Source organism: Hydractinia symbiolongicarpus, chromosome 2 (genome assembly GCF_029227915.1).
Source record: "Hydractinia symbiolongicarpus strain clone_291-10 chromosome 2, HSymV2.1, whole genome shotgun sequence".
In the NCBI taxonomy this organism is placed as follows: domain Eukaryota; kingdom Metazoa; phylum Cnidaria; class Hydrozoa; order Anthoathecata; family Hydractiniidae; genus Hydractinia; species Hydractinia symbiolongicarpus.
The window spans coordinates 35,184,803-35,198,058 of record NC_079876.1 but is presented as its reverse complement, the minus strand read 5'-3'; the positions used below and the strand labels follow the sequence as shown (position 1 = coordinate 35,198,058).

Sequence of the window (13,256 nt, the reverse complement as noted above, 5' to 3'; positions counted from 1 at the left end):
CTGCAAACTCTTTAATAAGCGCTTAATGACCAAATAATCGTTCAGTCCAAATAAGCGCACAGAGTGCTATTATGTGGTGAAAACTTAGGAATTCTGTTTGTAGTGTTTTTAAGAAAAAAAATTTACAACATGAAAGCCCCGTTTGCACTTGCTGAGAAACGAAAGCGTTTATAGTTGATTCACGATTTTTAATAACATCTACGAAACAGAACTGCTCTGCACCTCAACCTGCATTGTTAAAAGAAACACTGGAAAACCAACCATTATTAAAAAGTGAAAAAGACCCCGGGGAGGAGGCTTTCTTGATTGCACCGTCAACTATAATTCTTTGCTTGCGAACATAGGGAACTCCGCAACCCTTTATATATTGTTAAGAAAATATAGAAAACTTAATTATTCTTTTTTTCATATATTGTCATTAAAAATTCAGTAAGGTTTCCACGCCAGATTACGAATGCAATTGTGAATTAATGCAAGGTAACATATGAATTTCCAGGTAAATTCGGACACAAATAAAACTTTATTTTAAAACGTGAGAAGATATAAATACATAATAAGCAGCAGCTAGAGGACTGGAGAAGATATAAACAAATATGGTAACCACATCCTCCCCCTAGCTGCCTAAATATCCTATATATAACAAATGCGTGATAAACTATAAAAGTGTCAACAAATGTATAACATAATGTCTTCAATGTTTCTTATTTACATGTCCGTTATGATATCATTCTCGTCAATGAATGTAATATCTACTTCTTCTTTCTTTTCAGCTTCGTCTTTCGCTAATTCAACAGGATAAAGTTTGTTTTTCGGTCTTCTTATTGTATGTGTGTTTCCATTGAGAACATATCTAATGACAGCTCCCCGTTTCTTGCCGTCATGTGATGGTACGAACTCTTCAACGACTCCCATTTTCCAATTTTGTCTCGGTTACTTTGCTTCCTCAATTAAAACAACATCTTGATTCGAACAGAAGTTTCATCACGTGATTTTCCAACTCTGTGATATTCGCGTAACTCTGTCAAATATTTGCATTTCCATCGATTACAATAGTGGTTTATGATACGTTGCAAATGATCATAAAGTTGACACAAATCTTTTTCATTTTTATCGCTATCAATATGCGAGGCTTCCGAATTAATTTTTCTCCCAAATAGTAAATGGTTAGGTGTTAATGGTTGCTCACCTATGTTTTCATACAAAAATGTCAGCGGTCTGTTATTAACAACTGCTTGAATTTCAGGTAGAACAGTCAGTAGTTCTTCATACGATAATCTGGTATTGTGTAAAGTCTTCTTTAAACAACGTTTAACGTTGTTTAAAGAAGAGTCGAGGAGTTAAAATGCCATTTAATTCCTCGATTTGACGAAAATCATTGCGTATCTTTGGCAATGAATTGACTACCATTATCAGAAATAATTTCAGAGGGAATACCTCGTTCACTGAAATATCGGCGAAGACTACGAATACAACCTGAAGACGAAGCATTGGGAACTAAATCCAAATGTAAAGCTCTGGTACTGGTACAAGTAAATAAGAACACCCAAGCTTTATACATACTTCCACCATGATAAACATTTCGAACATATAAAGGTCCGGCATAGTCGAGACCAGTATGTTTAAACGGATGATGATTGGATAGTCGTGATTCCGGTAATGCTAGTGAAACAGGATACGCATAAGATTTCCCTTTGTAATAACGACATAAATAGCACTGTCGGATTAACTGCTTTATGTAATTTCGTGCTTTTGGAATCCAAAATTTCGATCTGATGGTATTAAGTGTTTCTTTCAAACCATTATGCAAAACTTGAACATGATAATGCAAAATGACTAGCTTTGTTAAAGTAATGTTTTTCGGTAAAAATATTGGAAACTTAGTATCAAAGTCTAAAGGAGCGTTTTCTAAGCGTCCCTTACAACGAATAATGCCATCAATATTTTGAAATCGTAAATCTTTTTGTAACTGTTTGTAACTCGGAAGTTGAATTATATCTTTTTGCGCATATTTAATCCACAGCTTTTCTGCATGCAATTGCTTGTCCTTTGTAACAAATGTATGTAAAACCAATTCTTCCTTACGACCCTTTCTTCTGAGGTTTCCAACAAATCGTAAAACCAATGCGGTAATTTGCAATAAACGTGTGTAATTAGAATATCGTGCAATGTTCATAAAACTTAAATCAACTTCTTCTTCGGTGCTCTCCTCTGATTCCTCGTTACCAATAATTAAACAAGTCGCATCATCAACCTTGAAATTACTGAAATTAAAACTCGAGACTGAGATGTTGGTGTCGCGCAAGAAATCAGGTCCTGAAAACCATAAGTTATTGTTCACCAACTCAGATACCAAACAACCTCTCGACAAAATATCCGCAGGATTTGCCTTTGACTCCACATGAAACCAACTGTCCGATGAAACTAAATCACGAATGATACCAACTCGCCGTTCGACAAACACCTCATACCTCTTATTAACATTTTTAATCCAATACAGAACAATAGACGAATCAATCCAACACCGTGTCACAGAAATATCATAAACCAAACTCAACTCATCACGAATATACTTCACCAGCTTCGCTAACATCACTGCACCATACAGCTCCAATCGAGGTATCGTGACTGGTTTAATTGGCGCGATTCTCGACTTAGACGTCACTAACTTCGTAGAAAAACTACCATCAGCATGTTCGAACCTCCAATAAACACACGCACCGTAACTTTTCAAAGAAGCATCAGAAAAACCATGCATTTGTACATCAACAATATTCTCGCCATCGTAACATCGCGGTACATTCAAATGTGAAACGCTTTTAAAATCACTGTACGTAACTCGCCACTCGTCCAAAACCTGTCCACTCAACTCGATGTCCCAACCAATTTTACCTACACCGGTTTTTTGAAACAATGTTTTTAATCGCATAACAATAGGGTTAATAAGACCGAGAGGGTCATAAATGGAAGCGGTAAATTTAATCAATTGACGTTTTGTCGGTATGTCCTTCGCTAACGATTAAATGTCGTCGAATGTGAATAAGAGCGAATCTTTCTTTTTATCCCACAAAACACCAAGAACTTTGGTAACATGTCCGGTATGAGCAACATGGGGTTTGGTAAATAATTGTTCAAACTCTTCGGAATTCGAATGAAATTTATGCAGATTGAAATTTGCTTCGGCGAGATGTTGTTTACATTTCTGGTAAAAATCATGTGCTGCATTAACAGTAGCGCCACTGGAAGTTAGATCATCAACGTGAAGTAAACTCAATAACTTCTGTACAAACAAAGGATCAACATGATTAAATGATTCAGCATGCTTAATAAGAGTGGCACTAAGGAGGAATGGTGACGAACTTACACCAAACAATACTCTACTCAATCTATAAATACCAATTTCTGCAGTTTCAATGTTTTGTAGTGATAAATTATGTAAATCTTTAAACCGAATAAAACGAAGAAAATCACCATCGGTTGAATGTAAACTAATTTGTAAAAATGCCTTCTCGATATCAGCAATGAAGGCTACTTTGTGAGATCGAAAGTGCAATAAGACGTTATATAAAGGTTCGGTTAAAGATGGTCCAGCATACAAACAATCATTTAATGAAGCCAGTCCCACTGATTTTGCACTTGCATCGAATACCATGCGCACTTGCATCGAATACCATGCGTTGGTTTATCATCACGAAGGACTGGTCGGTGTGGTAAATAGCGAACTTGTCTTTTGCCACAATCGTTGTTGGTTACTCTTTCAATGATACCTTGTTCAAGCTGTTCTTTGAGCATACTGTTATAATTACGCAATAATTAGGGATTATTTTTCAATTTATGCCTCAATGATTCAAGTCTCTTTAAAGAAACAAAATAATTATCAGGGAGCACATCGCGATCATCCTTAAAAGGCAGCCGCACCTCATAACGTTTAGTCTGCGCGCTGAATTTAACATTTTCACAAAAATTTTCAACAGCTGGTTGTTTCTCGATACCAGCGTTTTCGAAGGACTAAAACTTTTCCAACTGATTATCCAACTTATCTTCGACAAACTCAGCCCAAATCTTCAATACATTTGCTACCAAGACTGCACTTCTACTACCTCACTCGACCCTATGCGCCCTATGGTAACGGAACTCGGAATGTCGAACGAATTTGAACTTGTAACCAACAAAGTGGCACCAGCAACATTTTCTGGTTTTTCTTGTTCGGTTTCATCTTTATCTCTACGACCTTGGTCAACGTCCCTTTTCTTATCACAAATAACAACATGGTGTCTACTTGAACACATTAAACAACTAATCTTAGAATAACAAGACTTGGCTAAATGTCCACCTTTCAAACAATCAAAACATCTCTTCTTGTCACGTAACACGTTTTTCCTTGCGTCGAAATTAGTGATTTTTCGGCATTGCTGTGATTTATGCGAATATGCATCTATAATTATTCTGATTATTCTGATGATTGCGATAATTATGCTGATTGTGCGGAAGATCGCGGTTCGATTGATGTGAAAAGTGAACTGGTAATGCCGATGATGAAAACGGGTTGTTATCGTGCGGCTGTTGTAAAGAATATGCAGATTTCTCACGAACTTCGATCTCCGATTTTAACGTCTTAAAACTAACTTCATATCCCAGCAATCTTTGTCGTTAAATTGACGAGTAATAATTAAATTAAGCTCTTCTGGAAGTTTGGACATAAGTACTGGTATTAATAGCGGACCATAATTTTCAGACGTGACATCTAAATTTTCCAGACTTCTCACTTGTGTCTCAACGTTGACAAATACATTACGCAATGTTTCTATGTTAGTTAAGTTATTCGCCTGTTCAAGTTTCAGTATTTTTTTCATATGTGGTGAAATTAAGTAACTGCTTATTATTATATCTCTCTTTCAGTAAATCAACGACGGTTTTATAATTTTCATTGCTAAGTCTAAACCCAGCGATACAACTTGCAGCGGGACCTTCTACTAGATTTTTTAAATAGGTCTTTTTTTGAACGTCGGACATATCGTCATTAGTGTGTACGGCGCATTCAAAGCTATCCCAGAAAGTCGACCAGTTTTCCGGATGCCCATCAAAGGGCTGTAAATGTAAGCGAGGCAATTTTATTAGTTTACTGTGGCTGAAAGTGCTTCCTGCTTCAGAAAAATCTTTTCTGGCTGATCGTTTTTCTAAAAATGATTCAAACAAACGTAGTTTATCCTTTAACATCATCATTTCTTCCGTACTAGAATCTTCTTCCTTGTCGATATCATCCTGCTCTGTCAAGCAATCCATAATCGACTCGTTTAGTTCTGCAACTTTCGCTATTTTTTCCATCAAAGTATCACGGATTGCCTCAATTTGACGAACATCTGCAACATTATCGGTATATGACGATATAATTTTCTCTCCCCTTGTAATTAATTTGTTTGCAGTTCTAACAACAGACTTTCTAACTTTGTTGTACTTCGCGAAATCACCCATTTTTAAAATCACAACAACACCAAACTTTAAACCAAACCAATAAAAATAATACAACTAAAAACCACTAAATACAACCATAGATACATAAGCAAAGTATCTCTCTGAGGGCTCCAATGAATTTCCAGGTAAAATCGGATACAAATGAAACTTTATTTTAAAACGTGACTATATTTTGTGCGAGAATATAAATACATAATAAAAGCAGCTAGAGGACTGGGGAGATATAGACAAATATGGTAACCACAAGATATGTTTCATTACCTTGCAATGAAATTATTTGGTTGAAATTGAACCTGTGAGTATGTGACATTACGATCTATCGTACAGCTAGGGCAAAAAATAATGGGGGCACGATTCTTCTCGTCAATCATTCTTAAATAAGTTCATAGTCAAAATAATAAAGTATTCAAGCATCAGTGATGCTACTTGAAGTTGATATTGGACGAGACAAACCGCAGATAAAATTTCCTTATTACTACACTGTAATGGTAATGCTTGGACTATCACCAGCACTGGTAGTACAAACAGTGGATTTAGAAGCCATAATGGACATAATGTCCCGATAGTTGGTTTATCATTTAACATGCATCTAAGTTTTCCAATAACACGTGAAAATGTACGTCATATAGTAAAGTATAAATAAATAAAATGTTTTTCTTATTTTAACTAGTTGTTCTCCGTTATTTTACAGAATATATAGTTGCGCCTTGTCCCAGAGGGGTGTATTGGGAAAAGGAAGTCAGTGTGTGGTTGTTTGTTATGGTATATTTTCAAATCGGAAGGATTTGATGTCCTCTCTTAGTTGTTCATGGTATATGTTCAAATCGAAAGTAGTTGATGTTTTCTATTTGCTTGTAGGATGTGCACTTGAGGTTTTCTATGTTCAATACATGGTTATATCTCTCATGGTAAATGTTCAGATTCAAACGACTGGATTCTTTCTGCTAATTCATTATATGTGCAGTTGGTGGCGCTCTATGTAAGTGTGTTGACAATGGCAGGGTTTATTCAATTCGCATAGTGTATGTATTAATAAATTATTATATCTCAAGTATAGTAGCGCAATTGGCGCAATACATAAGTTCAAAAATTGTGTTGTTATGAAAATTTTGCTCTATTTTATTTTACTCGATTTTTAACTCGGAAGTTTAACTCAGTTAAGTTTATTGATTTTAACACAAAATTACAGTGCAAACAAATGCAAAGTTTTATGCCACATTTTCTAAGGCAGACAAAAGATGGTCAGTAAAAAAGCTTTCAACAATAAAAATTACAGAAGAAGAGCAATTATTATATGACAGACTTCTGTCTGACCCGGGTATAAATTTTAATGTATGAGTTTAAATTTCTAGGGATTTATTTATTGATAAAGCTGCGGTACAGTTAAGATAAACGTAGAAAGAGGTAAAACTAATGACCTTCCACAACTCGTTGTTAGCACTGATGGAACGGTTATGACAACGGGTGAATTGTTAACTGATGCTAATTACAAGCTGGCACTTTCCTGCACAACTTAACCGACTCTTATTTATAAAGGAGAAAACAAACAAATAAACAAGAGAAAACTAATAAAAAAACAACATTATAATAATAGAATTATCGTCCTTATCTGTGAGTGGACTACTTATTTTAAACATTGTTAACCTGGGAACAATGAAAAATATGTGCCACCATACTGTCGGATATTACATATGGTAGACACCTTTAACCCTCCTCCTGCTTATCACAATATTATACTCATTGATGCTAACATGGATATGTTGCAAAAAACAAAGAATAATATAACTACAAACGACTTGTGCTTACAGATATTCTAGATACTTCTGCAATATTCTTTTTGCTAATCGTTATCATGTAGAAAATTTTACGGGGATTCGGCCGTAGTGCATATCTCTTTTTTCGCCTGCTAGCATGGACCTAAGGGGCTGATCTAAAGTTGAGAGAGGCAATTAAACTGTAAAATGACTCTAAACTGCTGCTTGTCATGTTTTTACATGCTGTGATAGTTTTGTTGGTTGAATTGCATGTCACGGTAATTATACTGTTCAGAATGAAACGACTTGTTATTTTTAATTTAAGTGAAAGTATGTTGTAGATGTTTTTGTTTTAATCTGTGTTGATTTTTATGATTTTCCTATCGTTTTACGCGCAGTACTTCGCGCGAATTAATTTTTGTAACATAGCATCATGAACGTATTTCGTGCGTACTATTTTACGTACACGCTTATATCTTCGATAAATGACAAGGAAAAGTAGTAAAATTGGGGGTTTCAAAAAGAAATGTCGTGACGCGTGTAAATATTGCCGTAAAATGATGGGCGCTTAATTTCCATACTATGTTTGTGCACTAACCAAGTTCTTTGTTCGCAAATGCGCGAAGATTGGTACGCGCATAATTAACTAAAAATATGGATTTGACTAAAGAATGAATAAATGAGTAATTATGAATTTTAAAATACAAAAGCATACAAACCTTGGACAAAATAACCGAGATGTCACTCTTTTATAAAGCCATGGCTTGTATTATCCCACTCCCATTGATAGGGGATGATCAAAGTCCAACATTTAATAAGTAGCAAGAATTTCAACGGTCTCTGCAAGCTTGGTTGAGAAAGTGTTTTGACAACAAATAAATCATGTTCAGGATCAGATACATATGTCAAGAATTTGACACAATGAAAACGGAGCTCTCTAGGACACTTTCGACTTATCGCCGTTTTTCACTTAAAACCCTAATTTCAAGGGTCTGAGACAGCACTGTTACCTCGCTATATTGATCCTCTAGCGCACTCACCGTTTTCCACCCAAACCCCAATTTCAAGAGCCTGAGACAGCACTGTTTCCTCGCTATATTGATCCTCTGCGCAAAGGGGTCAATACCGCGGGCAATTACCGCTGTGCTGCAGCACTCTCGTACGAACGCAATGTTGTCACCCTGGTTGGGGTCACAACATAAAATAAATGTCCAGCGTCCCAGAAAATTTTCCAACATATAATAAAGCAATGAGTTTCTTTAGAAATGCAATTAGTAAATTATATAGCGCTGTCTCAGCGCCAGTGGCAGCAACACGTGATGCACTCGCAGAGAGGTTGCAGAGTGTGCGTGAAACTGCTTCTTTTTTATACCACAAGGCTAAGGAGAGGCTTGGTTACGGTCAAGCCCTTGGCTACTGGAATATACAAGTTAATTTCGCTTGTCATTGCGCTAGTACCGCCCTAGGTATATCCGCCAAACACTTGAATGGCTCCGTGCCTCTCATCAACAGTATCTTTAAATTCCACGTCTATTACCACATGCGGCGTATCCTAGCGAGAATGAAGGTACCCATGCCATACGATGACGGCTTTTCCCAATACGAGAACCCCTACTCTACATCTGGATATGCCCAGATTTGTCGTGAATATGGTGCCGACCCCAATACCCAATACAAGTTTAAAGCTCTCATGTCCTCGCTCACAAATGGTAGATGGTGGCCGCAGGTAGATGGTGATTGGGCCAAGTTTATCATGCCTACGAGCCAAGGCCTGACATTGGAAGGTCTGTCGAAGCTTAGCGAGAGTATTCGTGTTTACGTGATTTTACTACTAGGGTCCCAAGCTGATGCCAAGGCATCCCTTATAGGTTCGGATGCTGACAATTTTGCAGCGAGACAGATACTACTACAGAAATTCGAAGCCATGGTACAACGTGAGGAGAACGTAGGCCACGATATCACAGAGTTTCAAAAGGTGCTTCAATATGCCAGGACCCCCGTCAATTTTGCCGTGATGCACCACGTGTACATGCTACCATCCGATATGAACCTGCGTATTGGTAAAATTGTGGGGTATAACAACAACATCTTGATTGCGCCGGCGAGTGCGATGATTGGCTAAGGCTAGACCTAAACAACAAGCCCACACAGCCTCGGGGTTTAAAACGAGTCAGGTCACCACCTGGGCTATCGAGGTCCCTAACCGGGGGGTCTGAAAAGATACCTCGGTCAGATCTAGGAGATGGAAACCTTCACGAGGACACCAAGGCCACCTTGGTTACTGCGGGGTGGGTCTCATCTTAGCATATCTATGGCTTAAATAAGGGTGCTCATGCTGAGACGCAAGGCGATCTAATATGTTCGTCAACATACTAGATCATCTACGACCTCCTGCCACCCTTCCCAACGTAGGCCACAACAAGAGCGACGGCAGCAGCGATTATCATGTATAGATGTTTGGCTACATATTCGACCACTTCTGCAGCCACTCTGAAAAAGAACGAGACAACCGTGCCAATAATCCCTGGTAGCGCTGCACCTGCCTTACCTGCTAAGTATTTCAAAAATTTTCCAAGCCTTTCCAGCTGTTTTTGTATAAAACCCTTCCCTGCGGCACTTCCTGCCGCTGCAACACCTCCACCACCTGTAACTGCGAGTACGATGGTGGAAATCAGTAGACCAACAGCCGAGACGATGCTTGCTATAGTAATCCCTTGCTCCTTGAAGATTCTAAGCTTTTCAGTTAGAGATTTATCGTCTTCTGTGATTTTCATTAGCGTTTCCTTAATTGCTTTCAGTTGGCTCTGGGTATCTGAGGAAAGTAAACCGTGTGCTTCTCGTACTGCTTCCTTTTGATCTTGGAGTCGTTCTAGCTCTTCATTGGCCCTCGCGATATCCTCGTTCCAGATAGCTAGCTGCTCCTCTGATACTCCAGGTGTAGCTTTCTTCGTCTCAAGCCTTTTCACCTTGGCTTCTGCTTTGGCGATCTCGCTGTCGTAGAAGATCATCTTGCTTTTCAAGTGCTTCAGGTTACCCCTTAGTGTTTGAAGCTCGAGGTTGAGCCCTCTTCTTTCACGCTCTGTGAAGCTGGCGCCAAAAGGAGTCTTTTCGATCAGGCTCTCCGTTTCATCAAGGACGTTCTCGAGCAGCGGCATCATCCCAATATCATCGGCCTTCTCTTGCTGAGCCGCTAGGCGATCAACGTGAACAATCTCGTTAAGGAGTTTCTGAGCCATTGCTTTAGTGCCTTTGCTTGCTTTAGTGATCTCTATACCATCGAAAAGAAGCTGGTTTCCTTGTACCTCAAACTCGTTATAAAATCTCGCGATTGGCTGCCCCAGCTCCTCACCAAGCTGTTCGTAAAGATCGTCGACCTTTGATTTTAGTAGCTCTTCCCTCTGTCTTGTCGTGGTGTCAGTGAGGTCGCCTCGTGCTGAGCTGGATTGTTCCTGATCTTGCTGCTGATGCTCTTGCAGAGCCGCCAGGCGATCGGGCGTTAAATTGGCATCATGCCTACTGAAATCCTCGTCTGAAATTTTTTCCTCTGTCGTAAAGTCGTCTCCTTCGTATATTGGATTAATCGGCATTTATTTGAAATGAAAATCAGCTAATAATAAAGCATGAGTAACATATTCGGAACTAAGCTCGATCCCTACGCGGAGATTGAAACAATGATGGCTATGAAAGGGAAGAAGCAGCGTGTAAAAGTAAGTCATGTGCCTAGTACGATTAATCAGAACGAGGACTTGTATGTTGACATCCCCAACATGGGGCAGAACGATGTAATTTTCCCAGGCAGTATTAAACTACTTTTCGATCTGGAACTTACGGGAACAAACACGAAGCGCACTATCGTCAGCAATATAGGTAAATCCTTGGTGCAAAATCTTCGTATCACTTTGAATAGCAACGAGGTGCAAAATATTAGCGACTACAGGGTGCTCGCTACCTACAAGGACCTATGGTTGCCCAGGTTTGATCGGGAAAACAACTTGATCCTAGAGGGGATCAACCCTAATGATGGTACAATCCGCGCCTTACAGGTCAAAGCGACTGATTATGTAGGAACGGACGAGGAAAAAGCGATTGTCGCAGCTTATGGCAGCACGTTTTGCATCCCTATCGGTAAAATGTTTGAATTGACACGAGACTTGCCGTTCTACCAGCCAGGGCTACACGATAGGCTGCAATTCGTTATACATTTTGCATCATATGGTGACGTTATCAAAGATGGTGGTACGGTGTCTTCAGGAAGCACGGCAGCTAAGCCCGCAGACAGTGCGTACAAGATCACTAATATCGCGTTAGAGTTTGACAAGGTTAATAACGAGAGTCTCGCGAGCGCTATGATGTCACGGTATAGTCGTTTGGCGCTACCCTATGAAAGGGTACTTCGTAGCAAGGTTGTCACAATAAAAAAGGCTGATACCAGCTACAATTTGCAAATTGATACTCCAGCAAAAAGTTTAAAAGGCGTTTTACTGCTCTTTGTAGATCCTGGAAAAGTGAAGGCTTACTCGGGTGCTAACGAGGTCTTCTACAACCCAAAGATCGAAAAAATCTCGATCACTGTCGAGGGAGAGCCTAATGAGCTCTACACGCACGCGATGCTCCCGAAAGATCACCTCGAGCAGATCGTAAACTTATTCGGTAGCCACGATTCAAAGGTGACAATTGGGCAGTTCATGACTGAGCGTTATGCGCTGTTTGTTGATTTCCGAGCATCACCTGATCATAGTCTCCATGGTTCGGGAAGGCCATTACAGAGATTGTCAGACGGTATAACCTTGCATATGACAAAGAAAGCAGACGGAACAACGGGGGATATTAAATGCTACGTTTTCCTACTTCAAGATGCTCAGCTGAACATCTTAGATGGGCGTTTTCACAGTGTCGAATATTAAACGAGAATCCTAAAATAAAGATGGCAAGCATATTAGTACTCACGGGTGGGGCTATAATCAATGCCCTCGCGTTTAGCGGATCGAATTACTTAATCAGTACGCTGTCAGACCATGGCGAGGCCGGGCGTAAAAAAAAAATAAAGCGATTGAGCAACTGCAAGCTGCTCAACAAGCACAGTGGGTAAGAGATCGGCAGGTAAAAGATTGGTATAACCATCAACGAGAGCTGAAAAGGCAAGCTGGAGAGAGCTTGAAGGAGCTCGATGAAGAGATGAGAGACTATTACATCGAAACGATCGAGAAGGCTCCTAAGTTATCCGACTTCTACACGCCCAGCAAGCAACAACAAGACGGTGAACTGACGTTCATCGTTGGATCACTAGCCCTCCTTGGTTTTGCAGTGTACAAATGGGCGTAACGTCTCCACAGGAGTTCAAATGTTTTCGATATGTCGAATATTAAAATAAACATGTCGAAACATATCATTACTCCAGAAGAAGCGAAAAAATTAAGCAGTATTTACTATCAGCCCACACATCTCTGGATCGGAAACGAAGCCATTGAAAATCTTGTTGAACTTAGTGGTTTGTCTATAAAAAAGGTCAAAATCTACCTTGCCCACCAGGCCTTCTGGCAGGTTCACATTCCAGGGCCAAAGGTGGTAAAACATCCTCATTACACCGTTACCGTTCCAAATGCAGTACATCAATTTGATTTGCTTAGCATGCCTCATGATCGCCTGTATGGCTCGCAATACAAATACATTCTTACTGGAATTGACATTGCCAGCAGGTTCAAAGTGGCGAGACCCCTGCGAACGAAAAAGGCTGCAGAAGTGGCCAAAATGATCGAGGACATTTACACAAAGCCCGGAGACAAGGCCAGACCCTTGACGTGGCCCGAGATTGTCATGATAGATGCAGGAACCGAGTTCCTTGCAGACGTTACAAAGACCTTTCAAAAACATGACGTCAAGATCGACAGGACGGTGACAAAGTACCATCATAGACACACTGCCTTTGTGGAAAACTTCAACAAGCAGCTCGCGAGACGTCTCTTCAAGGCTCAAGATGCTCAAGAGCTCAACGAAGAGGGTAAGGTCTCGACGATATGGGTCAAGCAACTCTAC

General features: G+C 39.6%; 2 protein-coding genes across 2 annotated transcripts; both read right to left on the bottom strand.

Annotated features, from left to right (window-relative positions):
• Window positions 1-947: 947 nt before the first annotated feature.
• Window positions 948-2,926, bottom strand: LOC130630147 (uncharacterized). Its single transcript, XM_057443540.1, has 2 exons — window positions 1,380-2,926; window positions 948-1,275 (listed from the first exon to the last, which is right to left on the bottom strand). The coding sequence occupies exons 1-2, from the start codon at window positions 2,924-2,926 to the stop codon at window positions 948-950; spliced, it is 1,875 nt and encodes a 624-aa protein (XP_057299523.1).
• A 90-nt stretch (window positions 2,927-3,016) lies between these two features.
• LOC130630146 (uncharacterized) lies at window positions 3,017-3,649 on the bottom strand. The gene has a single exon (XM_057443539.1). The coding sequence runs from the start codon at window positions 3,647-3,649 to the stop codon at window positions 3,017-3,019; it is 633 nt and encodes a 210-aa protein (XP_057299522.1).
• Between the last annotated feature and the right edge of the window lie 9,607 nt (window positions 3,650-13,256).

What these genes read in the sequence shown, in the direction of transcription:
- LOC130630147 (XM_057443540.1), bottom strand. Translation starts at nt 2,926, where the DNA reads ATGCGATTAAAAACATTGTTTCAAAAAACCGGTGTAGGTAAAATTGGT. An exon ending in CAATTCATTGCCAAAGATAC is followed by an intron (nt 1,276 to 1,379) that starts GCAATGATTTTC and finishes ACACAATACCAG; the next exon opens with ATTATCGTATGAAGAACTAC.
- LOC130630146 (XM_057443539.1), bottom strand. Translation starts at nt 3,649, where the DNA reads ATGGTATTCGATGCAAGTGCAAAATCAGTGGGACTGGCTTCATTAAAT.